At 53.5% G+C, this 27,921-nt stretch overlaps 1 protein-coding gene across 6 annotated transcripts; it reads left to right on the top strand.

The window, feature by feature from the left end:
- Positions 1 to 14: 14 nt before the first annotated feature.
- On the top strand, positions 15 to 27,437 carry PDE1B (phosphodiesterase 1B). 6 transcript variants are annotated; one of them, XM_032644144.1, is made up of 16 exons: positions 15 to 217; positions 306 to 428; positions 17,000 to 17,113; positions 18,006 to 18,188; positions 18,376 to 18,442; positions 18,791 to 18,907; positions 21,150 to 21,290; positions 21,703 to 21,803; positions 21,885 to 22,010; positions 22,128 to 22,229; positions 23,444 to 23,564; positions 23,885 to 23,966; positions 24,286 to 24,394; positions 24,825 to 24,955; positions 25,454 to 25,573; positions 26,040 to 27,437. In XM_032644144.1, exons 2-15 carry the CDS (start codon positions 319 to 321, stop codon positions 25,555 to 25,557), a joined length of 1,608 nt encoding a protein of 535 aa, XP_032500035.1. In that variant the 5' UTR covers positions 15 to 217; positions 306 to 318; the 3' UTR covers positions 25,558 to 25,573; positions 26,040 to 27,437. The 6 variants fall into 6 exon arrangements, with proteins under 6 accessions (XP_032500035.1, XP_032500031.1, XP_032500032.1 ...); XM_032644140.1 differs by lacking the exon at positions 26,040 to 27,437 and adding an exon at positions 25,709 to 26,010 and having other exon boundaries at positions 82 to 217; XM_032644141.1 differs by having other exon boundaries at positions 107 to 217; positions 339 to 428.
- Positions 27,438 to 27,921: the final 484 nt, after the last annotated feature.

Here is a 27,921-nt window from a genome sequence, read left to right as displayed (position 1 = left end):
GAGGGGAAGCCGGCCCGGGGAGGAGGAGAGAGGCGAGGAGGCGGCTCCGGCAGCGCGCGGCGGCGGCGGCGGCGGCGGCGGCGGCGGCGCGGAGGGCTTGGACTGGGAGGCCAGAGCTCGGCTGGGCAGCGGGAGAGGAGGAGCCTCAGGAACTGCAGCTCTGCCAGCTTGGGCCGAGCCTAGAGACACCGGCCTGGCTGGCCCCCGCCAGCCGCAGGTGGGAAGGGGCTGGGATGGAGGGCGCGGGTCTCCCGGCTAGCGGCTGAGGCTGAGCCGCGGGGCTGTCTCCTCCCTCTGTTCCGTAGACAGAGGCTGAGCATGGAGCTGTCCCCCCGCAGCCCTCCCGAGATGCTGCAGTCGGATTGCCCGTCGGCCCTGGAGCTGAAGTCAGCCCCCAGCAAGAAGATGTGGATTAAGCTTCGGTCTCTGTGAGTCCCCGGGCAGGGGAGTTGGGGGAAGGGATCTTAGGGAGCCTGGAAAGGCGGGGGATAGCCGGAGCCAGGCCGGTGGATTCTCTCGGGCACACATGTTGGCAGGTGAGAGGAAATAAGCTGCCCTGACACGCGAGGCCAGACGACATGTGCAAGGCATAGGCATGTGCGGAGCAAGCCGGCCGGTTGGAGCGGGTTTAGGAGTTGCAGAGCTAATGATGTGCCTGCGGACCCCCCGGGTGACACATGCAGCGCAGAGAGGTGGCACAATATTTGCGGTGTGGCAGGGCCGCGGACGGGCAGCATTCGGGAGGTGCCAGGCTGATTCACACGTATCCATGTGCAGGGGTGTGCAGATGTGAGACACATCACATGTGTGTGCATGACTGTCCCCGGGTCACACAGATGTGTGTAGAGTGATTGCACACAGATGCAGATCTACTGCATGGGGATACTTGTGCTAACCTTTGGGTCATATGTATCTCGACTGGGATTGGTGGTTTCTGCCTCCTGCATCCAACGGGGGTGGGGGTGGGGGGGGAGGGAGGGGATGGGCCGGGGCGGGGCACCCCATACCTGAGCTGCTCACCTCTCTGCATATTAATAATGGGGGACCCATCTGGGATCTAGAGAAGAGGTGGAACCCCTACCTGGGATCTGCAGGAGGGGGGGTGGAGCCCCTACCTGGGAGCTGGGGTGGTGGTGAAGAGAGATTTGTTGACAGGGGCAAGGTAACTGTCAAAGCCTTTTTGTTGCTGTAGGGTCTCCCAAGGATCTCCAAGCACATTTAGGCATCTTTTCTTATTGTTGCAGGAAGAGGGCATGTGGGGAGGCATAAATGGGAAAGGGGAGGACTCCGGTGTCCCATACTCCAGTTCCAGGGAAGGAAAGGAACTTTTCTTCCTGCTCATCAGAGAAGGAGAGGATTGAGTCAAAGACAAGCCATGCATCGTGTTTATCTCCCTGGCAGCTGCCATCGGGTAATCTCCGCAGTCTGTTGATTCTTAACCAGAGCTAGGGAAGTGCTCCTCTCCCTGCTAAGACTTTCCATGGCCCTAGGAAAGAGGCTGCAGGTGTTTGGTGAGGAAATACACCTCACAGCCTCCAAACCCTCCAAACCCAGTTCCTCACCAGCATTCTCAATGGTGAGCACTGAAGCTTTTCATTTCTGGGCTCTGGCAGAGGGAGAGATGGGGGTAGAATATGGATAGATGTTTATGATTGTGTTTTTAAAAAAGCCTTCACCTGTGGTGATAAGATGATGCCTTTATATTGGGCCCGTGGGTCTGATTTACACACCAGCTGCTTAGAGAGGCCTTAGGGAGAATGGAGGCATAGTGGGCAACAACCGTGCCGTAGTGGAATCCAAATATGCTTCCCGGTCCCCTCCTTTGCTGTCTCTGACCAATGCAATTTGCGGGCTCCATGAAGGGCAGCCTTGGAATGAGGTTCTGGGATGGAGAAATGGAAAGCCGGATTGAACTGTTTTTTGTTGGGAGGAACACTGGGTGATTCTTGACAGAAAACACTGCTCTGTTAACAGGAACTAAGCTGGGAAGAAGGGTAGGTAGGGAAGTGGTCAAAAGGTAAAGAAGGGCCCACAGGGTCTATAAGTGGCAGAATTCAAGGTGTCCCAGGATGCTTCCCCACAGCACTAGTGGCTCATCATGTACTTCCCTCGCCTCCGTTCCAGGTAAGGGACGCTGCAAATGAGCAGGTTCTACCATTTCACTCTCTCCCACACCTTGCTAACCACAGGTCTTTTCTGGAAGCAAATTCCTATTTCTTCCTTTAGTGTGAGAAGTGGTCAATGGCAAGAGAAGAGGAGCCTCACAAGGAGGCACTGAAACCCAGGGAAAGAAGGGAGTAGAGGCAGCTGCCCCTACAGAGCGTGTTGGCTGAGATGTCCTTACAGGAGATCACTGTGGACAAGAGTCACTAATCTTATTGATGAGACTGTTCCGGTTTTCACTCACTCCAGCAATCTAGTCCTTGAGAGTGCTAGCTACATGTAATAACTTACCCAGAAAAGTACCATCTCCTCAATGTTAATTACCAGGAATAGATTCCCAGTCTCACTTTTTCAAAGCAGAGGCAGATCTTGATATCAAGTTAGATCCCGAGTCGATAGCTTACTAGATTTGGCCCTGTTTGAATATTGGGCGGGGCGGGGGGGGGCGTGCTTTGCCAATCAGATGAAGGGAAATAAAAGGATTTAGGACTTTTGCTTGGTAGGAGAGGGAAACAGCTCTCAGGGTCGAGTGGTTTCTGAAGAGGTGAGCAGAGAGAGCATTTCTTCCTTTAAATGGAAATAGAACCCTCACCCTCACCCCCAGTCACCACTGTCCCCAAATAGGCCTGGGTGGGAAGGGGCTATTTAGTCTGGAAATAGGTAGATGGACGTGATTATCTCAGGACTAGATACTGAACAGAAATGAAGACAGATGGAATATATAGATTCCCACGCTCAACATATCCTATCTCCCCCACCCCTACGACCCTTTTAATTTCTAATCTGGGACATCTAGATTCTCTTTAGGGAACCTGGGCCTGGTGTTTTTTTCCTCCGGTTAAAAAAGCCCATAGGAATATAAGTGTCCAGGGCAATTTCTTCTTGGGAAGGGCATCCATCCAGGAATTCTGTTTCCCGTACTAGCACTCTGCCAAAGCTAAATTCAGAATCTGGAGCATATTAGCTGGAGAGTCTCTAAGTGTGGGATTTCACCTCTACCTAGCAGGAAGATTTTCCTACCTAAGCAGACTAATAGGCTGAGGCATGAGAGAGGCTGAGACAGGCAGTTCAGGGATGATGGGTTGGCCAGGTGAGTTTCAGCATCTCTAACCTTAAGATGGAGGACTGGACTTGCCTACCCACCCTTCTCTGAGACCAGAGGGCCTTGAGGAGTGTGGGGAAGGGCCAGTAGAAGTTGAAAGGGTTTTCGGTGTCTTTTGTGAAACAAGAAAGGCTATGAGCAGAGATTGGTTTGCCATCCTTAGCTCATTCATTCATTTAACAACTATTAATTGAGTGCCCCCTGTGGGGCAGGTGATGTGCTGGATGCTGGGGATATAGTGGTGGACAAAACGGACTGAGTCCCTGATTCTGCGGAGCTTGTAATATGGATCAACTCCAACAGATGGAGTGGAGAGTAGAGAAGGCCTCCTGCTCCTTGTTTTGCCACACCCATCCAAGTGGTAAAATTCAACCATTCTGGTGTCTGCCTCATATTTTCCTTTGGGGGGGTTACCTACACAGGAAAAGCACATATATGATTTCTCTCTCTCCCTCTCCCAGGATAGTACAAGCATCACTCTCTTCTCTCTGCTCCAGTTCCTCCTGGAATTTTACAGACAGAACTTCCCTCTTCCTTGGGATAGTATAGACACAATTCCTTTTTATTCTCCTTTCTCCACATGGTGTACACTCAGGCTCCCATGGTCTAGACCCAATGTCCTAAGCTGTGGTTCAAGGTCATTTCAGGGGACCTGGAGCAAAGACCCAGCTGGGGATTATTTTTGCCCATCTTTGTTGCATGAGAGTCTAGCGTGGGACCCAGAACATAATAGGCACTCAAAAATTGCTCTTAAATAAAGGAATGAACAAATGAGTTAATGAATATACCTGTATATGTCACAGAGCCCAGTTCTGTCTCTGATTGTGTGTTGCGTATGTTCCTGTGTGTAGGGGGTGAGGGGAGTAGGCATGGGGATGGAAGAAAGGGAGAGGTTGTTTTTGTTGTTGCTTTTAGAGGGTGATGTTCAAAAAGTGTGGTCCTCTCTTTTTTTTTTAAATTTGTTTATTTTATTTATTTATTTTTGGCTGCGTTGGGTCTTCGTTGCTGCGCGCGGGCCTTCTCGAGTTGCGGCGCGTGGGCTTCTCATTAAGGCGGGCTCTCTTATTGCAGAGCACAGGCTGTAGGCACGTGGGCTTCAGCAGTTGTGGCATGCAGGCTCAGTAGTCATGGCACACGGGCTTAGTTGCTCCGCGGCATGTGGGATCCTCCCGGACCAGGGCTGGAACCCGGGTCCCCTGCATTGGCAGGCGGACTCTCAACCGCTCTGCCACCGCGGGAGACCTGGTCCTCTCTTTTGAGGACCCCAGACCAGAGCCTGGAACTGAAGGAGTTACAGAGAGGATACAGAAACAATCTGGATATATGAACGAGATGTATCAGGATGAAATTGTGAATGCCTGACGTGTATACATATGAATCTGGGTAAAGGCTGATGTGAGTGACAAGGACATTTGGTGGAGTGTGAGCTCCATGACGATGTCTGTTTTTATGTTTATAAATGGCATGTGTGATAATAAATATGTTGGGATAATAAACACGCGCTTACCTGAATACCTGAAATTGTCCTATGTATGAATGAGATGATGTACGTGAGTGTGTGTATAGGTAATGGGGATAATAGGTATGTGTGATCTGGTGCATGTGTTTGTGACACACCCAAATTTTGGACAATCCTGGGAAGATCAAATGCACAGGAGGAAGAAGCCCAGGGACTGGACTGGGTGCGTCACTGATCTATCCCACCTTTTGTCTTCATTTTGTATATGACCCACGGACTGATCTTCTGTGGCTCTGTTTTGAAAACTGTGCTGCTTTCCTTTCTCTGCATATGGCTGTGGAGCTGCCATGAAGACTGCAGGATAAACTGGCTCCCTGGACCTCTGGAGAAAAAGGAGCATCATTTCTCCCAGGCCTTGGCGGGAATGATTTTTAGTGCCTTCCTCCCTGGATTGGCCCTTCTTCCTTTATATTCAACCATGGCAAAGGGAATCTCTCCTCCCTGGGTTTTATATCCCCCTCTATTGTCTTGAATGAGGCAGCTATTGCCCCCACCAGCTTTGTCTTGAATGAGGCATCCCTCGATGGTAGAGGGTGGAAAACACCTGCAGTAAGGTGAAGGGGAAGGTGCAGAGATACGGGAACTCAAATTTAGACCAAGGGGAGAACTTCACAAACCTCTGGTCAGAACAGGTGGCTGGAGGGGACCGGGGACCGGAGTGGTGGCAGTGGAAGAGCAGAGGGAATATTGGGAGACTTGAGCTCGAGTTCTTGTTTCCACTCTGCCAAGTATTAGCTGCATGACCTTGAAGTCACATAATCTCTGCGTCTCTATTCTTTATTTGGTAGCGTCCGTATGAAAGTGGCTGTTAAATGATAAAGTCTGAAGTTCTTTCAGCATGGGAGTGCTTGCTGTGTGAAGAGGCAGCAGAATGGGAATAAATGGGTGGCCGTTGGCTTGGATGGGGAGAAAATAAAGACTCAAGAGGCAGGAATATGAATGACTTAATAGTTTCGAGTCCTGGTATCTGGGACCTGATTTGGAAGAGTCTTGCTGTTGAGTGGTTGTCTGGAGGGGGTGAGGCAGGTGACTGAGAGCTTAGAGAATAGAAGGCCGGGTGGGATGCGAAGAGGGCTGTCCCGCAAAGGGTGTGGGCCCCTGAGGTCAAAAGAAAAGAGAGAAACTTACTCCTTGTCGTCTCTTTCCGATTGGTCAAACTAGAAGTGGATGGAGCAATTTTAAGTTTTGGGGGGTGTGGGCAGCCTAGGGACTGCATTGGTGAGTTCCGTGAGCATTGGAGGAATTCCCCTCTGGCATTTATCCTAAGTCTGTAGGCCTGGGGGTGATATGACCAGGTACGACACATCCTATTCTAGAGAATCTCTAAAGTCCCTTAGAACCCAAAAGCACTCTGCTTGCCTGGGAGCCCCAGGAGGCCGGTTAAAAAAGGTAGAGGAGATCCCACGTTTGAGGTTGCCACTTATCACTTTTGCCAGGAGGAGGGTGAAGTAGGTTGGGGATGATGCTATGGGACTGGAAGGCCAGGTGACAGACTCAGGAAGCTTGGATGTCTCTAGACCCTTTCCACCCGCCCCCAGTCCAGGGAGCTCCTGAAGTCAATGCAGTGAGGGGTTGTGTCTCATCTTCTCCTCTTTATTTTTTTGGCTATTCCCATCAGACTGGGATGGAGGAGCCGGGAACCTTGAAACAGATCTTTCCCTCTTTTTTGAGTCTTTACGGGGATCAAGGATTTGTTTGCAGCTTCTCTGCTCCCTCTGCTTTCCTCTTCTTTGATTCTTCCTGCAGCCTTTCCTCTGCCCCTTCCCTCCTTTGTTCCCATCTCTTTCTGGTTTCTCTTTCTCTGCTGGGCTCTATTTTGCTCTCCTCTCTTGTCCCTCTTCCTCCGTTTCTTGGTCAGGAGCCAGGACCCCCCCCCCCACCCCCCAATCCCCCACTGGCTCAGGTGTTGTTGCGGTGATTGCGGTGATGGTTCAGGGCAAGTTTGCTGCAGGCACCCTTTGGGGCCGCCTGATGAGTCCAGCCTCAACTCCTGTATTCTGCAAGGCCTTTCTTTTGCCATCTCAGTGACCTCATCCTCCCAGCTCCTCTGGGAAGGAAGCCAGGTAATTGCCTTTGGATCTCAGGGGGCTGATTTTCGCAGGTATGGAAGTTGAGTAGCTATTTTCCAACTCTCTTCAGGACAGCAGCAGAGAAAGGGGGACAGAACCAGGGCAGCAGGTGGGCTGCAGGCGAGACCACTGGGAGACTGGTCTCCCAGTTGTTATATAATGAGATTGTCCCCTAAGGGAGGAAGACTTAATGGTCTGCGAGAACTGGGGGAGAATCCTGGGAACAGTGAGTGGGGCAAAGATGGGACTTGGGGAAGAAGGGCTACTGAGAAGGGAAAAGGAGAAAAGCGAGTTGTGATCCATTCATTGCAGGAAGGTCCCTAGTGCCAGTGTTCTTGCCCCTCTGTCTCCCATGCCCCCCGTCCTGCAGCTGCTCCCCTCCCCTCAGTTCCAGTGGCATCCTCTCCCTCTCTGGGAAGAAAACAGCAGGTTAGGATATGCTTCAGCATCCCAGACCTGGCAGAGGTCCACCGAGGGAGCTGGGATGGGGTTTTGGTGGAGAAGCAGGCTTGGGGGAGAAAGGGCATATCCAGGGAGAGGCCTGGGGACTCAGAGCTGGGAGAAAAGCTAGAAAGGGGGTACTCAGGTGGTACTGTTGGATCCAGCCAGGCCCCCAGGTCAGCTGACTCCGCAGCTGCAATGAGTGGTCAGACTTGCAAATAATTACAGTGGCTGCAGCGGAATTAGCCTGCCAGCTGGTGTTGGCACCATTTAGGTTGGGAAGGGAGCTTGGCTTCCAGGGGGCTTAATGATTCTCTGGCAGGCAGGACCTGGGGACAAGAGAAGCTTCTTTCCTTCCTGTTCCTTGGCTTCTCTACTCCCCTGTTTATGATCTCTTGATCATCTAACTTGGCACCATCCGCCTAGTTCTCTCCTCTGCGCCCACCTTGTTTGGAAACTTCTCGGGGCCTGGGTTGAGTGAGCACACATGCCAACAGTATTATCAGGCTCCCTAAACTCCAACCATCTCTCTACAAACAGTAGCTTTAGAAATTCCAATCTGAAAGAAATATAATTAATCAAACTGCACCAGACTCACCCCAAAGACTTCTTCGTCCTGCCCATTCTCTTCCTTTCTGTTCTTCTTTGAAATGCCAAGAAAATGCTGTTGTTTTCATTGCAGCGAGATGGACTAAAGATAGATATGCAGGAGAACTTCCTGGAAATTTCACGGAGGTTAGAATGTAACCTTCCTACGGTAAAGAAGAAAGCCACCCTCCTCCTTTAAAGCATCAGGTTAGGGCTAAGTTGGGGGAAGCAGTGAGCCAGTCAGAAAGATAAACTCCAACCAGGGACTCGAGACCCAGGCACCCTACTTCCCTAGTGCCTCCAACCCAGGCAGTGACTCTGAGGACCATAATGTGTTACAGAGGGGGAAACTGATGCCCAGAAACAGTTGGTGAGGTGGGGGGCAGGGCTGAGACCAGACTCAAATCCTGCTGATTCACAATCTAGAGCTGCTCCCGTCACACTGGCAGTCAGTACCTTGCCAAGCTTCCAACTCACTCTCCCAACCCAGGCGCCCTTCAATATCTGTCAGGTCCCCTGGAAGCAGGGCATCTGCTGGGAACATCTGTTGGGATGTGGTTTGGAGGGCCGGTGGGGAGATCCGTGCGCAGGAGGTTAATGAGAAGAATTAAATAGTGCAGGGAGGGCGAAGAGGAGTGAGCGAGTGAGCCAGAGACGGAGTTCTCCTGGGCGGGGTTCTGGGAGCCTCCTCTCTGGCTACCCTTCCCCTGACCTTCTTGCCCACCCCTCCTATTTCCTCCCTCTTTCGAGGGCTGAAGCCTGAGGGAGACGGGATTCATTTGTGTGCTGGGCAGGCAGCTGGGGTATCTGGGTTCTTATTGGTCTGGCCTGAGGCTCCAGCTGCTTAGATTACCCCTGCCTCAGCGGATCTGAGCTGTGCTGGGCTGTTGCTAGGAACACCTGTTAGAAAGGGCTTCTGGTCAGGAGGCGTAGGGGGGGAGTTGCCTTCAGACACACGTGGGGTGTGAGCCGACCACTCCCCCTCTTCTTCAGTGTTTCCCAGACCTTCTTCAGCAGCGCTTTTCAAGTGTCCTTTCTTTCCTTCCCTGCCCCCTTAATACCTCCTGCCCCTCTCCCTCATCTCCCTCCACTCGCCTGGCTCCTGTCCTTTCCCCACTACCCACCAGCTTTCCCCAAGCCCTGCTCAATTCTCCCTCGACCATCCCTCCATCCAGCTCCTCTGTCCAGTACCTGGAGATCTCTCACCACCGCTGCCATGTCAACCTGAGGCCTGCCGCCCCCCGGGATGGCACCCCAGCTCTGTCACCAGGGGGGCTATTTTTATCTCTGGAGCCACCCCCGCCACTGTGCCCAGCCAGCTGCCAGAACTGGGGCTGCCTGTATAGCAGTGGGAAGCCAGGGGAGTGAGGGGAGCGGCAGTACTTGGGTAAGGTGGGGATCTGGTTGTTCCTGGTCTCTGGAGCTCCATGCTGTGCATGTCCCCAGCTTCCGCTTCTGCTGATTCCCTGGTCCCTGGAATAAGGAGCCAGGGAGGAGACCAGACATCTGGAATGGTGGTGGCGGGGAGACTGGGCTTTTCCACATCAGGGGCCCTGGGTACAAGGGTGGGCACGGGGGACTTTGTTCATGGAGGAGTTGTAATGAACCTTGCTGAACTAACTAAAATAAAAGCTAAATAGTAATCTTTTGCATTTATGCATCACTTTATAGTTCCCAGGGTGCTCTCATATGATCTCATTTGATCCTTGTGAGAATTCTATGAAGCGTGTACTTACCCATTTTACAGACAAGGAAACTGGAGCCCAGGGTGTCTTGTCCAAGGTCACACATAGTGCTCAAGTCCAGGAAGAGTCTCCTGATTTTAATTCATATCCTTTTTCTATTGGATTTAGATGATTTCCTTGATTTTTTTTCAGGTTCTGAGATTTTGGAGGCTTTAGATCAGCCGGGTAATTCCTTCCCCAACACCCCTCCACCTACTCCCCCTCACACCCCTCTTCTCTGACCACAGGCAGAGGCTCCTATGCTTTGCTCATCCCCTATTCCAGCTCCTGTTCTTCAGTGCAGGTGGGGAATGGTGGGGATGGACCAGGGAGGGAGGCATTATAGTTGGGCTCCTTGCTATTTTAAAACTACATTTAAGGGCTGAAGGAAACTTCATGCTGGGATCATCACATCTATGCCCTGCCTCCCATCCAGGGAACAGTCTCCTTAGCTCAGACAGAGGTAGAGTGTGGCATGTGTATATATGTGTGGGTGAGTGGATACGTGTGAAAAAATTTTTTTCCCAGGAAGGGATGGTGGTTGATCAATATCCTTTCTAATTAGGAACAGTTGATAATAGGCTGGGATGAGCATGTACGGGGTGCACGCTGGGATGATGCAGCATGTATCATGTGGGGTGATGTGGTAAGCCGTTATTTGTCCAACAATCTTTGGTTCTACTGGGCAAGAGAGCAGAGGGATGGACAAGACATCCTCTCTAGAGCTTTTCTAGTCTAAGAAATCTCTACATTTCAGTAGGATGGTTGAGGTTAGTGCCTACTTGGCTCAGGGGGCTGGGCCTGGAGTCAGGTGAGGGAGGGGAGCTGGCTTGGGTTGGTGTTTGCTGGTGTACCACCTGCCCCCACTCCCACCCCATCTGTATCTCTCCAAGCGAGCTTGTCTACAGAGCAGGCTGAATAACTTGTCCCTCATCCTCTGGGTGGAAGTTCTAGGTCTCTGACTCTGGGTCTAGTCCTTTCTCTCTAAAAACACTACCTAGCGCAGCGCCCTAGGTAGGCTGCGCTGCATGGCTACCAAGAGTTCACTAGAACACAACTTTGTAGACATTTAGCCTGCATTGCTGCTTCTTGCTGCTGCTGAAGCCCGCTTCCGCTGGTCCCAGTAATTTCCCAAACTTCATTTGTTTATAAGCCTTCAAGGCTACGGCACAGTGACAAGGTATTTTGATTTCTCCCTGCTTTTGGTGGGGAGGAGTGCGAGGCGGGGTGTGTGCGGGGGGTGGAGCAAGACTTCCCGTCACAAAATCCTGGCTCTTGGCCCGTTTCCTTTCTTTTCTCTTTCTCCTGTCATACTCATCCCCTCTAGTCGCTTTTCCTCATCCCCACGTTCCCCCCAGCCCTAGGCCGTAGATTAAAGAGACTGTAATCGAGCGGAACTCTCTTCACTCGCTGCGTTTGGCTTCACTCCGGTTCTCCTCCTTAGCCCCGCCTCGCCCCTCCGCTGACCAATCGCGGCCCCAATGCACTTGTATTGGTGACGTCACCCCACAGCCAATCCGGAGGCGGGCTGGAGCTGTATGCGCACTTCGCGCCGCAGAGGCCGGGTTCTCTTCTTCCTAACCTGAGCGAGAGCAAAGCCAGGAGGAGAAAGAGGGGTCTTGGTTCCCAGGCACTTTCTAGGCTATCTCATCACTTCCCTTCTCCCTCTGGGCTGGATTGACCTCTCTCCAGTTAATTCACGGTTATTCCCCAGTCCCCGTTTTACAGATGAGGAAACTGGGGCTGGGAGTATTAAAGAAACTTGCCCAGCCTCTCGGTTTCGATGAGCAAGTCCTTCTGACTTTCAGTCACCACTTGGGCGGGGGCTTCCCTCCCTGTTGAGCGGATCTCTGGGTAAGGATCCCCGGATCCCTAGCTTTAGCGAGCCCCTCTCCTGCAGTTCCTAGTTCTCTTCCGGTCTTGCTTCCATACTTTCAGGTGGGTTAAAGCTTATTTTGAAGAATGGCCCCGGAAAAAGACCCTGGGAGGGAGCCGAATCTGCCTTAGCCTCGCTGAGGGGCTCTTGCAGGGCCCTTTCCCTTCACTACAGACTTCCTCTCATGGACAAATTCAGGATGGTTCCCTGTCCCTGCACCCTTAAGCCTCCTGCTAACACTTTCCTTCTCCCCAAAGAGGAGCCCCACCTCCTCAGAGCAAGGGGCTGGCCTGTACTATTTCTGTCCTTTCTGGGATTCTTCTGAGAACAGATTCTTGTTTTCAGTCTGATTCAGATGTGAAACTTTTCCTGCGGCCTCTCACCCACTTGTTGTGGGCTGGGTCTCTCCCTCATCACTCCTTCCTCCAGCCAGGCTCCTCCTGTTCTCCTCCCCCAAATTCTCTCTGGTCAGTCACTTTTGCTGAGACCTGGAGGAGGAAGTCAGGGGCCCAAGAGGGAGCCATTCCCCTCAGGGGCCCAGGGGGCCTGGGGGCAGCATTTTGATACTTTGAAGTAGGAAACTTTGATTCCCATGGCAAGCCCTGTTCCTGTGCCGAGGCGCCACCTCCAGGGCCCCATCCTCAGGTAGGCGCCAGGGATGAGGAAAGGGGAGGGGAGGAGGCGGACAGGCTGCTGTGGGTCTACCAGTTGTAGTTTGGTGGAGGGGAGGGATCAAGACCTGACAGCCCCATATGCTGTGTGTGTGTGTGTTAGCAGGGGCAGGTGACTTAGCAGTGTTTCCCCTCTTTCTCTCCTTCCTGACCCCCAGCATCATTTAGGACCTCGTATTCCTCCAGTATCTCCTCATCTGGTTTTAAAACCTCCAGAGGGAAATAGGATTCTTCTCTCAACTCCCAGCCTCTTAGCTTGAGGCCGCCCTGTCCTAAGCCCTCTACTTACAATGATCTTTCAGGGAGTGTGGGTGCTGGAAGTAGTGGCAGGGGACTTTGGAAATTGTCAGATCGTCCGATGGGGGCTGGAGAAGCTGCACTCTTCTGGGGCGTTGGGATTATTACTGCTCAGAGCCCCCATTTCCAGCTGGCTGCCTAGAGCTGGGAGCGACTGGGGCCTCCAGCAGTCAGGACCTGAGGCTTTCCCGTCGTGGTGTGGGGACTGAAGATAAAGGAGAAAGAAGTGGTGGTGGTGAACCAAGGCTAGGAGTGGAGTGGAAGGACTGTTGGGAAGCTTCCAGGTTTCGCCAGGCCAGGAAGTGTCGTGGGGAGACACGTGGGGAGAGTTATGTAACTTCAGGAGGGAGAAGTTCACCACCTGGATCCTTCCAGCTGCCGGAGTCCAGATCCCTTCCTTGGCCTCCCCATTTGTCAAATTTATTCTTTAATCTTTCTTTTCCTCCCTCCTCCCCTCCTTCTGGTATCTGGATTTCAACAGGAGCTATAAAAGAGCTCCTGGACAACATCGAGAGGTGGAGATGGGAGGAACTTGGAGGGAGGGGTGTGTTGAAAGCCAGCCTACAACCGCACTCTGCTTCCCAAGCCCTGAGATCTCAATTGGGAGTGCTGGCAGATAGCCCCCGACCTGATTAATCTGCTCCCTTTCCCTTTTATTGTTTAATGAACATTTACCGAGCATGTACTGTGTGCTCTGGGCGCAGCAGCCAGGATAGAAAAGTCACTGTCAGTGCCATCAAGACACCCCCAGTTTCCTGGGGGTCTGGTGGTGTCTGCAGACACCATCACCCCAGGAAGGCTGGACGACTGACCCTGAAGGAGCTGTGATGCAGTGGGGTCCAGCCTCGCTTTTGGTGTTTGGGACACAGTTAAGCTCCAGTAGCGTGAGTTGTAAGCTTGCCGACCTGAGTGAGATTGACAAGTTGTGTGACCTCGGACGAGTCTTATAACCTCCCCCATAAGGAGATTGTGAGGCTCAAGTCAGGTTTGTAATTATAAAGGAGAGATCATGGTCATTATCATCCTCTCATTTCCTCTGTTAGGGGGCTTCCTAATTACCAGCCTCCATCCAAACTAGGCTCACTCTTCTCCACCTGGACTTGGGATCAAGAAGGCAGGTAGGGGCTTGTTAGACTTGAAGGGAGTGAGGCGTGAGCTGGGCCAGCATTATGCTGGTCAGTTAATTCCAATTCAACTCATGTTTAAAGAGCCTCGTTTTATATGCCAGGCCTTTCACATACATTCTTTCATTTACTCCTCTTATTAACAGGTGGTTTACTATTATCCTCACTATTTAACAGATGAAGGAATTGAAGCTTGAAAATAAAGGTTCTCAAACTTTAGTGTGAATGAGAATTATCTGGGATGTTTGTTAAAAATGCAGATCCCTGGACCCAAACTTCAGAAATTCTGGTTCAGTAGGTGTGCAGTGAGGCCCAGAATCTAAAATTTTCACAAGTATCCCAGGTGATTCAGAGGCAGTGGTCTACAGGCCACACTTTGATAGACACTGATGAAGAATTAGTGACTTGCCCAGGACTCAGAGCCAGGAAGTGAAAGGTCTGCATCCAGGAGTCCTGCCTCCCAGAGTTGTGCTGGGAGCCTGGGTTTCTGCATTGGAAATAAGGACAGCACTGCCTTCCCGCCTCCCTCTCTCCCTCCCTCTAGGCCCATTGTGAAGACAAAAGGAGATAATGTAGGAGAAAGCCCTTTTTAAAATGTAGAGCGGGCAACATAGTCAGAGATTATGCAAATACATGCAAATGAGCACCCATGGGCTTGGCTGTTCACTTGGGAGCTTGTGCTGGGAAGTGAGTTTCCCTAGGTGGCTCAAGAAAGAAGAACTTTGGTGGTGGGCATTGACCCCTAGTGGGCAGAGTTTTCCGCTGTAAAAGGGGCTGATCGAAACGGAAGACTGGGGCTGGGATTGGGAAGAGATGGGACCAGAGGCCTTTTTTTCTTCCTGGGTTGTGTGTCCCCAGAGTTGAGGGTCCCTGGCCATAGGGACTGACCAGGAGAGGGAAGCCGTGTGCCCCAATGGCAGAGTGTATCTCTTTCCTCTGTGATCTCTGGTCAGTTCTCAGTTGCTCCTTTCCAGCGCATTGGCTGGAAAGCCTTTTTTAAAAATTTTAATTAATTTATGGCTGCGTTGGGTCTTCATTGCTGCGCGTGGGCTTTCTCTAGTTGCGGTGAGTGGGGGGTGGGGTGCTACTCTTTGTTGCGGTGCGTGGGCTTCTCATTGCAGTGGCTTCTCTTGTTGCAGAGCACGGGCCCTAGGTGTGTAGGCTTCAGTAGTTGTGGCGCACGGGCTTAGTTGCTCTGCGGCATGTGGGATCTTCCCGGACCGGGGCTCGAACCCGTGTCCCCTGCATCGGCAGGTGGATTCTTAACCACTGCGCCACCAGGGAAGCCCCCGGGAAGCCCCCGGGAAAGCATTTTATCTTGTCAGCCTCTATTCCTCCTCCCTAATGAAGCCTGAGCTGGGGCTGAGCTTTACTGAACCCGGACTCTTCCTTGTGGAATCACCTGCTCTTTCCACATGGAGATGGTGTAGCAGGAAGGCTGGAAGTGATATTTGAAGATAGCCCACCGAGGAGGCTGCAGGGTCACCCTCCAACTTCCTTCCCCACCCATTTTCCCCCTTTCCCTTCTGCCCCATTTGCATTCAGACCTGTCTTTGGCCAGGACTGCTGGTCCCTGAGGTGACAGTTGGCCAGTGACGCTTCCTGGGGCTGGCTATTCTGGACGCCCCTATTCCAAAGCTGCTGAGACCCCGGGATTCTAGAGCTGCTTCTGTTGAGGAATGCCATTGTTCTCCCTCCCCCCCACCCCCACCCCCACCCCCACCCCGGCATCCCTGGGAATCGATGCTAATTTCAGCCTCCAGTCCCTGACTCATTCTCTTCTCCTCCCTGACTCATAGGGTGACCTTGGGATTCTGAAGCCCCTCTCAGTGGGGAACTGTGCTGGCCACCATTTCACACCATCTTGGTTTTAGGTGGGATGGGGTGAGGCAGGGCTGGGGGAAGGAGCCAGAGGGGAATGTTTCATCGCTTTCTTTAAAATCACCATCTAAAGTCAGAGAGCTCTGTTTGCTTTGTGACTGCCTGGTCTGGACTCAGGCAGTCACAAACCAGACTTTTAAGAAGCCTCCCTGTTAACCCCCCGGAATTCATGAGGGCAAAATATTGTTCCTTCAGGCAAAGCATCCCGAAGTGAGACCTCCAACCCCACCCTCCCCACTTTGGCTCTGTGGGAAGCTGCCACGGGGCAGAGGTAGGGGATGGGTACAGTCCCCCTTGGCCAGAGGTTCTCTCTGGAGTGGCACTGGGGAGGCAGGGGTTAACCCTGCTTTGTCCTGGTTGATGGATTCTGGAATCATAATCGATTAGCTCTGCCGGGATGGAGTGAGGCCAGGCAAAAGACCAATCCAGATTGGTCTTTGTTCTGTGTCTTTGCCATCCCTGCCAGAGACAGCGGGGCTGTGGACACGTAGCCCCTCCCCGCCAAGACCAAAAGACATAATGAAAGAATGCTGGGGGCTCTTTTGATGGCTGCTGATCCCAAAGCCCTCTCTTAGGGGGAAATAAGCAGTTTCAGCTCTTGGTTATTCAGACTATGAAACAGCTCATCCCCAAAACATCACCCCGGGAGCTTGTACCTGCCTAATTCTGCTGGGCCCTGGGCACTCTAAACAAGAGTTTTCAGGAAACACTGACTAAAATGGGGGCGTTGAGAGGTCAGAGGGGGTGGGGACCATGGAAGAGCCCGAGATTTAACTTTGGGGGCTAGGTAAACTTAGTAAGGCAGTGGCAATGGCCTGTGATGAAAAACATTAGCTGCTGTTATATTTTAAATTCCTTTTTTAAAAATTAATTAATTTGTTCATTTATTTTTGGCTGCATTGGGTCTTTGTTGCTGCACGTGGGTTTTCTCTAGTTGCGGCGAGCGGGGGCTACTCTTCATCGCAGTGCATGGGCTTCTCAGTGTGGTGGCTTCTCTTGTTGCGGAGCATGGGCTCTAGGTGCACGGGCTTCAGTAGTTGTGGCACGCGGGCTCAGTAGTTGTGGCGCATGGGCTTAGTTGCTCCACAGCATGTGGGATCTTCCCGGACCAGGGCTTTTAAAAAAAAATTAATTAATTAATTTATTTATTTTTGGCTATGTTGGGTCTTTGTTGTGGTGCGTGGGCTTCTCATTGTCGTGGCTTCTCTTGTTGGGAAGCACGGGCTCTAGACGCACAGGCTTCAGTAGTTGTGGCTTGCAGGCTCTAGAGCGCAGGCTCAGTAGTTGTGGCGCATGGGCTTAGCTACTCCGTGGCATGTGGGATCTTCCCAGACCAGCGATCGAACCTGTGCCCCCTGCATTGGCAGGCAGATTCTTAACCACTCTGCCACCAGGGAAGCCCAGTTGCTTTTATTCTATTAGAAAGATTAATGGGTTATGGAAGACTGAGGCTGTTTCTGTAAAATGCATCCTATTAGAGGTATCCTGTTCTCTTGACAAGGTGGCAGCGCCTAAGCAGGTTATCTGTACCCGGGCCCCTACAGGCTGCGCTACATGGTGAAGCAGTTGGAGAATGGGGAGGTAAACATTGAGGAGCTGAAGCAAAACCTGGAGTACACAGCTTCCCTGCTGGAGGCCGTCTACATAAATGAGACGCGGTGAGAGTGCTGACAGGGGGCTGCGGGGGAGAAACTCACACACAGAGGAGAAAGATACCCAACAGACACAGTGATTCAGGGAGGGCCGGGGAGTCAGACAGAAACCTGACCCAGCCAGAGCAGGGAGGAGGGGCGGGAGGGCAGATAGATCTATAGGTAGAAATATTGGCAGAGGTACAGGCATAGAGTTGCAGAGACGGAGACAAACACAGACATCAAGAAGAGAACACTGTTCCAGAGCTGGAAGGGACCTTAAAGCTCATCTAGTCCTAACCTTCTTCCCAGTGCGGAGGCCTTCCAGACCTGCGCGCCCGGGATGGGAGCCACTGGTCACACATGGCTGTGGGGCTTGAAACGTGGCAAGTGTGAATTGAGATGTATGTGTATGTAAAATACATGCTGGATTTCAAAAGATTTTGAAAGAATGTCAACTATCTCATTAATATTTTTATATTGATTCCACATTGGAATGATAGTACTTTGCGTGTATTAGGTTAAAGAAACGTTATCATTAAAATGGATTTCACTTGTTTTTTTAACCTTTGAATGTGGCTACTAGACAATTTAAAGTAACTTATACGTGGCTTGCATTTTATTTCTGGAGGGCAGTGCTGCTGGTCTGTAGCGTCCTCGATGGGTGGTATCCATTCCACTGTCTGCTTGAATACTTCCAAAGTTGGGGTGCTCACTACCTCGCATAGTGACCTGTTTCATTATTGGAGACATCAGATAGAGAAACAGAAGTAAAAAGACTTAGCGAAAGAAAGGAAAGGGAGGGTCAGAGAAGGGAGAGAGCTGGTGTGAGAGTTTCCAAGGTGTGGCTGGGCCCGGGCCTCTAGGCTGTGGAAGCACCTGCCGTCTTTCCTCTGTGACTCCCCTCCTGGGGCTTCAGGCAAATCTTGGACACGGAGGATGAGCTGCAGGAGCTGCGGTCTGACGCGGTGCCTTCGGAGGTGCGGGACTGGCTGGCCTCCACCTTCACCCAGCAGGCCCGGGCCAAAGGCCGCCGAGCAGAGGAGAAGCCCAAGTTCCGGAGCATCGTGCACGCGGTGCAGGCTGGGATCTTCGTGGAACGGTGAGGCTCACCCACGCCCTGCCAGCTTCTACCCCTAGCTGTGTCCCTCGTTCCCAGCCACCCTCGTCTTCCAGGACCCCACTGTACCACCAGCCCCACATGCCCACGGCCTATCCGCACAGCCCCGCCGGATCCGACCCCATTCCCAGACCTCACACCTGGGCTCCTTTTCGTTCTTCTCCCTCAGGATGTTCCGGAGAACGTACACCTCTGTGGGCCCCACCTATTCCACTGTGGTCCTCAACTGTCTCAAGGTGATCCTGGGGGTTTCAGGCAAGAGGAGAAGCTTGGAGGGGGGTGGAACAGTCCTTGGGACTTTCAGACGCTTTACGGGATGAATTTTGCCTTCCCTTTTAACTGTTGTTTCCGTATTCCTCAAAACAACTTTTCCCCACTCAAGAGACACACCCCTGACTTCTTGTCACTCCCCTACTGAATGGTATCTGGGAAGAAAGAGGCCCATTTACCACTTCTTTGTTTTCCTGCTTCCCAAGCCTCTGTAATCATTGGGAAGTCCTCCTTGAAGTCTACCTACAGCCCTCGCTGCTGCAGGAGACGTCCCCCTTGGGAGTCTCCCTGCCTAGTTCCTTGTTTCTCCACAGAACCTGGATCTCTGGTGCTTTGATGTCTTTTCCTTGAACCGGGCATCTGATGACCACGCGCTGAGGACCATTGTTTTTGAGCTGCTGACTCGGCACAACCTCATCAGCCGCTTTAAGGTTGGGCAGCATCCTACCCCTGCCTCTGGGTAGGATTCTCTACTCCCGCCACCCTGTTCTCAAAGAGTCCCGACAAGCAGCAGATTCCACAGGCTCCCTGGCTCAGTCTCACTGTCAGGGAAGTCGCCCCGTGCACACCCCAGTCTAGCCTTTCCTTCACTTGCCGCGGTCCCAGCCTCTGGCTTCATGTACTGCTTTCTAGGGGAAGATTCTAGCCCTGCAACTGGCCAGCCTAGGATTCTGCACTCTCGCCCTTTGCTCTGTCCCCTAACTTGTCCTCTCCAGGCTGGCTGCAAGTTCAGCTCCCTGTTTCAGCCCTCCTGCCCCTGTCCATGGACGCTGGAGGCTTAGAGGTCAGAAGCTCTCAGCTGGTGCCCTGCAGGACTAGTGTCTCTCCACTTGTTTCGGGGAGGCCTTTCCCTCCCCTCCCCCTCCAGCTCTAGTCTCTGTCCAAGGAATTTTAGGGAGAGGGTCAGCTCTTGGCAAGGCTATGTAGGGCTGTAGGAGGGGAGGGAGGGTGTGAACTCGATTTGCTCTTCAGCTTGGCTGGCCAGGAAGTGTACAGGATTAACGTCCTCTTCAGATCCTGTGCCAGGAGGGAGGGTCTTTTGAGAACGGGGGCTGGTTAAAGATCACTTGCACGTGGAAAAACCACACTTGGAAGTGGAGGGTGAGGGGGGCTGAGGAGTCGCCATGGGGATATTTGGCGAGCACTTGGGTGAGGCGTTAGGGTGGAGGAGAGCATGTGTGTTCTGAGGGGTTTGGCGGGGGGGTCAAAGGAGTCCAGCTGGAGGGCCCCTCCCAGAGGGCTCTGGGAGGTCACCCGGCCACCTGTGCCTCCACTTCACTGTAACAGACTATTGGTGTGTGAGAGCCTTTCCTCGACCTTTGACTCCTCCCTTTACAACTCCCAAGGGGTTTCCAGAACGTCCCTGCGATGCTCAGCTGAGATTTTCTTCAGTGCCTCCGGAGCCCTGTTCTGCAGTTGCGTTTTCTTCTTCTTTCCAATCCTGCCCTCTCCAGGACGGAGAACAGCAGGCTCTTATTTTTCCTAAGACTTTTCCCAGCTCGTGTTTCTCCAGACTGGTTCTCAGGCTTACTCCAGACACCAAGTTCTCCCACAGGTGCTTCCTCACCCGGAAGGACTGGTTCCAGGGAACTCCGAGAGTAACTGCATCACATTGGGTTTGGCCTCGCCCCAGCCCACCTTGCTCCAAAGCAGTTAGAGAGAGAGGAGCCTTCTTGCTCTAGTAGTAGAGACCCCCTTGGAGCCGCCCTTTTCAAGCTCCACATTCCCTTCCTGGGTACCCAGCCCCTCCCATGCTCCTCCCCTTCCCTTCCCTTCCTCCAGGGACACCATGGCAACGCAAAAGCAAGGGCGGTTGTCGTGGAAACAGTCCTTTAAAATTCCCTGAATTTGGGGCACAGCCCTCCAGGGGTTGGGGCGGGGGACGTTAGGGTCCGACTGACTAGTGGCACATCCTCTGTTGTCTCGTCACTACTGCACATCTCTACAGAAGCTTCCTCAAGTCCTGAACCCCCGCTCTCCTTGCAGCCTCAGAGATCTAGGGACAGGTACAGACACCAGCCCCGCCCTCTGGGAACCTTGGGCCTTTGAAGGAAGCAAACATACCCCAGGGCACATGCAGAGACCGAGACAGGATTGAGACAGGATTGAATAGCCCGCAGCCCGACAGACCTCTGGTTCCTGGTGCTTGGGTGTGTGTGTGTGGTGGTCGAAGGGTGGGGAAAGGCTTCTCAGAGGAGGGGGTGATCCACATCTGGCTAGAGGGGCCTCTCCGGGTCATCTTATTCTTTCATTTGCTTCTGAGCCCCTCTCCATGGTATTGGCTTGGGGATGGGGTAAAGTGGTTGGAAGGTAGGAGGGAAACTTTCTTTCCTCTTCTTAAAAATCTCCAGGGAAATAATAATAATTATAGCTACTCTCTAGAGAACACTTACTGAGTGCATTGTGCTTATCTCATTAAATTCAAGGTAGGTGGTATTATCTTCATTCTGCAGTTAAGCATCTGAGGCACAGGAAGGCACGTGACTTGCACAAGGTCACACAGCCAGCAGGTGGTAGAGCCAGGATGTGAACCCAGGTTCACCCGACTGCAGAGCCAGCGCTCTCCTATGCCCTGTTGCCTTCCAAAGAATGGGCCTTGCTGACCTCCGTCTTCGGCCGCCTGCCATTCCCGCACATCCGCCACAAATCTCGATTTCCTCCGTCCTATTGCAGATTCCCACTGTGTTTTTGATGACTTTCCTGGAGGCCTTGGAGACAGGTTATGGGAAGTACAAGAACCCTTACCATAACCAGATCCACGCAGCTGACGTTACACAGACGGTCCATTGCTTCTTGCTCCGCACAGGGATGGTGGTAGGTGCCCTGGAAATCAGTCTTCTGTGACTCAGGGTCTTATGGCCGCAGAACCGGGAAGTCTAGACTTTACTCCCATTTCCTTTTTTCTCTCTTTGATTCCTCTCTTTTGGCATCCCAGAGTCTTTACAGATTCAGATTGGGCTTACTCACTCTACAGTATTCCTGGGTGGACCGTAACTTCATGGGCAGCGCGGGGGATGTGTGCCGGGATGTGATGGGAACGTTGCTGGTTGGGATGGAGGAAGGTCTTTGGCCATTCCGGGAGCTGAGAAACGTGGCTGCATTAGCCCAAGAGCTGGCCTCGAAGAATGGAAGGGCTGGGCTGAGCAGTCCTGCCTGTGTGTGGAGGTCCTTGGGCAGCGGCCGGCAGGGGGTCCGCCCCCTCTCATCGTCTGTCTCTTTCTCCCAGCACTGCCTGTCGGAGATCGAGGTCCTGGCCATTATCTTTGCTGCAGCCATCCACGACTATGAGCACACCGGCACTACCAACAGCTTCCACATCCAGACCAAGTGAGGGGTGGGGACGTGGCAGGGGCAGGAGGGGCCGAGTGGAGGTGCAGAGGGCCGGACACGGTGACTTGGGCTTTGCAGGTCAGAATGCGCCATCCTGTACAATGATCGCTCAGTGCTGGAGAATCACCACATCAGCTCTGTTTTCCGAATAATGCAGGACGACGAGATGAACATTTTCATCAACCTCACCAAGGATGAGTTTGTGTGAGCAGAAGCCAGGAGTGGGCATCCCTAGGGACCCCCTCACCCCAACCCTTTTTCCCCACTTCCCGGAACTCCTGCCTAGCAGTGCTGATCAATACTTGGGTTCTGTCCTTTCAGAGAGCTGCGGGCCCTGGTCATCGAGATGGTGTTGGCCACAGACATGTCCTGCCATTTCCAGCAATTGAAGTCCATGAAGACGGCCTTGCAGCAGCTGGAAAGGTGAGATATGGTGGGGTGTGGCTGGGCATAGGCCAGAGTGAGGTGTGTGTGAATTGGGGGGGGGCATCCGCATGGGTAAAGGGTGTGACAAGTGTTTACCTGGATATAGAAACTCTCCTGGCTCCAGGAATCTGAGTGTATCTCGTGTATATGATGTGTACAGCCCAGGCAGCCAGTCTACTGGAGAGTGCTTGGGCTGGGGGTCTGAGACGGGCGTTCTCAGGGCAGCTTCAGGTCAGGCTTACTCCAATTCTTTGGACTCATTTCTGTATCTGTGAAATGTGATAATGTAACGCCTCCTTCCACAATAGCTTGCCACCAGTTCCTACTCTCATAGGGCTACTGGGAGAGTCGTGTGAGGTTAAAAAAAAAAAAAAGCACAGAAGAAATGCCATAATTACATCTAATGTTGCTTAAAAGTGGGTGGGAGTATATAAATGTAAGGGAGAACAGACTGTGTTTGTGTGTTCTGAAGGTGTGTGTTAAAAATTATATGGTGTCGGACTTCCCTGGTGGCGCAGTGGTTGAGAGTCCGCCTGCCGATGCAGGGGACACGGGTTCATGCCCCGGTCCAGGAAGATCCCACATGTGCTGCGGAGTGGCTGGGCCCGTGAGCCATGGCCACTGAGCCTGCACGTCCGGAGCCTGTGCTCCGCAACGGGAGAGGCCACAACAGTGAGAGGCCCGCGTACCACACAAAAAAATAAAAATTGTATGGTGTCTGGGTGTGAGAGAGTGTGCAGTGTCAGAGCGTGTCATTGTTGGGAAATAATAATAATAATTATTATTATAGATTACGTCTACCGAGCACTTATTAGGTGCCAGACACTCTTCTAAATACTTATATGCTGTATGTCATTTAATTCTCAGAACAACTCTATGGGGCGGATTCTGTTATTGTTTCCACTTAGGATTGAGGAGAATGAAATATGTAAATTTTAAGTAACTTGCTCTTTGTCACAGCTAGTGTGTGATAGGTATGTGGGGATTCGAACCCAGGCCCTTTGATTCTGAGAGCCTGGGCTGCTTCCTATACATATGTGTGTGTGTGTGTGTGTGTGTGTGTGTGTGTGTGTGTGTGTGTGTGTGTGTCTAGCCTCACAGGGTGTTTGAAGTTTGATCTGAGAGAGGGCTTGTGACGGGAAGTTAGGAATGGTCCAGGCTTCCTTCCCCTAAAAGATCAGTCTCCCTCCCCTTGCCATCTGCCCCGACAGGATTGATAAGCCCAAGGCCCTGTCTCTACTGCTCCATGCTGCTGACATCAGCCACCCAACCAAGCAGTGGTCGGTTCACAGCCGCTGGACCAAGGCCCTCATGGAGGAATTCTTCCGCCAGGTATGAGGCCTCTTTGCCTGCCCCCGCCCCCGCCCATGGGGCCTTCTCTCCCCTTTGTTCTCCAAGTTCCCTGTTCCTACTCCAGTCCTCATTCAGTGGCCTGCAGCTGCCAACCTGATCCCAAACCCACGGGATATAATGTCATCTCCGAAAAGCTTAACAGTAATCGCTAGCAGTGGCATTTGCATGCCACTCATTTCCAGGTCAAAGGCGCAGAGATCCCTCTTCTCTGCCAGAGATCCCCCGGCAGCCCCTTCTACCCCCAGCTGCACCTTGATCTGGTAGACTGAGGTGCTTCCCCACCCTGTCTGCTCCCCCAGGGTGACAAAGAGGCAGAGCTGGGCCTGCCCTTTTCTCCGCTCTGTGACCGCACTTCCACTCTCGTGGCACAGTCCCAGATTGGTGAGTGTCCCTTCCCGCAGGGAGGAGAGAGTTGCGAAGGCTAAAGGGTGCTGGCTGGGCCGGGTCAGGACCTCTCCAAGTCCACCTCCTTCAAAGCCATTCTTCCCGTAGCGGCAAGCCCGCCGTGCTAGAGCATGGGGTCCTGGGGTGGAGTTCTCTGGGGTCGTAAAGACATCATCGCAAAGGCTGCCCCCACCAGGAACTTTTCAGCCCCAGGTGACCCTGTTTTACATGCAGCCGGGGGCACAGCTGTGCCGGCCATATCCTCTGCCCGGGCCCCCAGGTCAGATGGCTCCATTGTGTTACCCCTGCACCGCAGGTTTCATCGACTTCATCGTGGAACCCACGTTCTCAGTGCTGACTGATGTGGCCGAGAAGAGTGTCCAGCCCATGGGGGAGGAAGACTCCAAGTCTAAAACCCAGCCCAGGTGAGGGTGGCCGCAGCAGCCGGGGGCCCACAGAGAGCACTGACTCCCAGGGAGGAGGTACAGGTATGGCGGGCGTGGAGAAGCAGGGGACTCCAAAAGTGGGAGCCCCTCTACTGTGAGTCACACACAGGGGCGGAAGGATGGGGGCAGGGAGTGTGGTCTGCACCTCTGTTCCCTCCACCGTATTTATATCTCTCCCATTAGCTCTGTCTTTATTGCCTTTCTGCTAATGTGCTTTTATTTTCCTTCTAGTAGGAGGGAAGGTGTGGAGAGGGATGGGGACTGCGGGTACCTAGCAGAGGGAAAAGAGGAGAAGGATGGGGGGGTGCCTGAGCCTACTGGTCTTCTACCCCCTCTACTCCGAGGGCTGTGAAGATGGCTCTGGGGTGGGCAGGGCCTGACCTCTGCAATGTTGGGGTCCGGCTTTTAGCTTCCAGTGGCGCCAGCCTTCTCTGGATGTGGAAGTGGGAGACCCCAACCCCGACGTGGTCAGCTTCCGCTCTACCTGGACCAAATACATTCAGGAAAACAAGCAGAAATGGAAGGAACGGGCGGCAAGTGGTGGGTCCATTGGGAGGATGAGGCCTTGCGGGGAGGGTGGCTGATACAGCAGTAGTGGGTCCCTTTTCCTTAAGCCCTTCCTCAGGCAACCCTTTGTCTGACTCCTTCCCTGAGTTGGGAAAGGGAACTGACTAGGCTGCAGTAAGATCACAGGAACGACTGACTGGCCGACTGGCCTGGACCGTTCTAGAATGCGGACTTGAGAGAGGATAGGGACGGCCACATGCCACGACCCGAGGGACCCCATGCACACTGCGGTCTGTCAGTGGTACCCTGTGGATATGGTAACCTGGTGGCCCTGGCTGGGACATCTCTTCCTTAACGTGGGAGTTGAGGGCTGTGCGTTTCAGCAAGGTTGGAGAGGCTCTCCCCAGGTAGGCGTGGGTTGAACGTAGCTCAGCTGGAAGGAAGGGGGATGTGTGAGAATCCCTCACTCGTTGGGTTTGGGGGAAACATACTGCTTGGTCTGGTCCCAGCTTCCTTCCTGCCCCTTTGCAGGCGTCACCAACCAGATGTCCATTGACGAGCTGTCCCCCTGTGAGGAAGAGGCGCCAGCCTCCCCTGCCGAAGATGAACACAACCAGAACGGGAATCTGGACTAGCCTGGGGCTGGCCCAGGTGAGCCTGTCGCGGCAGACAGGGAGGGCTTTGAGGTTCTGCAGGGAGCTGGGCCAGCGGGGTGTGCCACAGCCCTCTTTGAAGGGTCATCTCTGGGGTTCAGTGGATGCAAGGTGGTCCTTCCCTCTTTCCCAGCAGGGATATGGAGGAAGTGAGCACACAGACTTGAGCGGGGCCTGAGTGGAGAGCAGAGTCCTCCCACCTGCAGGAAGAGAGGAGTGGGCTGAGCAGCTCCTTTGTGAGGGCCTGGGGAGAGGCGGCAGTCAGGGCCCAAGGCTCCGGGAGGTCAGCTGGGCATGACTTTCAATCCAGCCCCGCTCACGCCCTGGCTGAGCTCCTTCTGCAGGGCCTTTTTTGCTCAACTGTAAGCGGGACTGAGTGGGGATCCAGTGGGACCCGAGGAAGGTAAGTCAGGCTGGAGATGAAGGAGGAGGTCAGAGCACCGAGGTGTCTCCTCTTCCCCCAGGTCCTCACCGAGTCCAAAGTGTTCGATGTCGTCAGCACCATCCATCGGGACTGGCTCCCCCATCTGCTCCAAGGGAGCATGGACATCAAAGAACAGACACCCCACCCGAAGGACAAATGCCAGAGATTGCGGGATTGGGGAAAGGGCCTGTCCCCACCCGACACCCACTGGGGCGCACTTTAATCTCCCGGCGGCAAGACTGGGGAACTTCAGGCTCCCAGTGGTCACTGTGTCCATCCCCCCCCGCCCCCCCCCCCCCCCCCGGCCTCTGGACTCTCCCTATGGCCAGATGGTCGGCTGGAGGGGAGCTTCCTGGAGGCTTCCCAGGGCCTGCGGGGGAGGGTTGGAGATGCCAGCCCCCTGGGTCCTCCCGCATCCTTTTTGCCTCCAAGTTTCTAAGCAATACATTTTGGGGGTTTCCTCAGCCCCCACCCCAGACCTTAGCTGGCAGGTCTGGGTCCCCCTTTTCCTCCCCTGGGAAGGGCTGGAATAGGATAGGAAGCTGGGGGTTTTCAGAGCCCTATGTGAGGGTAGGGGAGTGGGCTCCTTCAGGGCATGGTACCTTTCTAGGGCCTGGGAATGGGGGGCATCCTCTTTACCCCAGACCTGCACTGCTTCAGTCCCATCCCCAGCCCAGACCCTGCAATCTTCCCTCTCTCCCATTCTGAAATGGTGACTGGGGGAAGAGGAGCCATTGCCACCAGGGGCTGAGAGGAGGCCTTTCCTGGGGTGGCCAAGGACTCGGGACTGGTCTAGGCCCCTGGGGCTTGTCATCTGCCCTGGCTGAGTCCTGAACCCTTTGCCTCCTTCCTCTCCCCTGGGGCTGGGAGGCTCCCATCCGACCAATGTCTGTAAAGTGCTTTGAAGTCTCCCCAGCAAAGCACCTTCAGGATACATCCTACGGGCACAGGAGGGGAGAGCTGGGTTGGGGTCAAGGGCGCATGGGGAGGGTGAGGTGTAACCCAGTAATCCTGTGTTGCCGACAGAGAGGGTCCCTCCCCCTCCCAGCCCCGGCCCAAGAGGCCCCTCCCCAGGACAAGTGGGGAGTGGCGGGTGGAAGGCAGACGGGCAGGGGCTCAGGACTGCTGCTCTCATGTCCTCTGGAGAGAGCCCGGCCAGGCCCCTGCCCCTTCCTCTCCTCAGGCTCCTCTCACCTGGCTTTGTCCCAGGAAGGGCCCAAGTCCAGGTGACTGCCCTCCTCCTTTCTTGTACCAACCATGCATTTGTACAGTGGGCCCTGTTCCTGTGAAGTCATATCCACGGTCTCTTCGACCTGCCACCTGCCACTTGTCCCTCCTGCCCCACCCTGAGTGGGGCAGAGACGCATGAGACTCACCCCCACCCTTGGTCTCCCAGAATCCTGCTATAGCCAGAGATCAATAAAGAGGGGAGACCTGGCCTGGCTGTGTGTGTTGTTTGTCGGGTGAAAGTGCACTGGGCGTCTTCACGTGCGCTGTCTCTTCAAGCCGATGAAACCCTGGTGCGGTGTTCATCCTGTTATATATGGAGGCCCAGAGAGGTGAGGTCTTGCCTGAGGTGCACAGCAAGGGTGGCAGAAGGGGACCTTACACTTCTGAAGTTCTTTTTTCTCTCCATCACACTACTTCTTCAGTAAAGAGGGGTGAATCTCCCCTCCCCTCCTCTCCTCTCTCCACTGCCTGGAAAAATCAAAAGCAGTAGACAGGAGAGGCCTGGCTGTGGGGTCTGAGGAAGGTTCTTCACTTCTGCTCAGCTTTCGTCGTTTACCCCGGCCCCTTGGTGTCTTGGACAAGGGGGAGAGGTGACCTTTCCAGTTCCCAGCAAGGGCCTCTTCGTGAATAGCCACTGTGTCCTCAGTCTAGCTTAGCTAAGAGGTTGGAGTCTGGGTGGTGGTCTCCGCACA

The sequence above is a fragment of the Phocoena sinus genome, chromosome 10, assembly GCF_008692025.1.
Source record: "Phocoena sinus isolate mPhoSin1 chromosome 10, mPhoSin1.pri, whole genome shotgun sequence".
NCBI lineage: Eukaryota > Metazoa > Chordata > Mammalia > Artiodactyla > Phocoenidae > Phocoena > Phocoena sinus.
This window is presented reverse-complemented; position numbering and strand designations above follow the sequence as displayed.

Bases quoted from the DNA above. Each gene is read 5' to 3' on its own strand.
- PDE1B (XM_032644144.1), top strand. From the start codon at position 319: ATGGAGCTGTCCCCCCGCAGCCCTCCCGAGATGCTGCAGTCGGATTGC. The intron at 17,114-18,005 runs GTGAGAGTGCTG...CTGGGGCTTCAG, and splicing joins GTCTACATAAATGAGACGCG to GCAAATCTTGGACACGGAGG. The intron at 23,565-23,884 runs GTATGAGGCCTC...CTGCTCCCCCAG, and splicing joins TGGAGGAATTCTTCCGCCAG to GGTGACAAAGAGGCAGAGCT.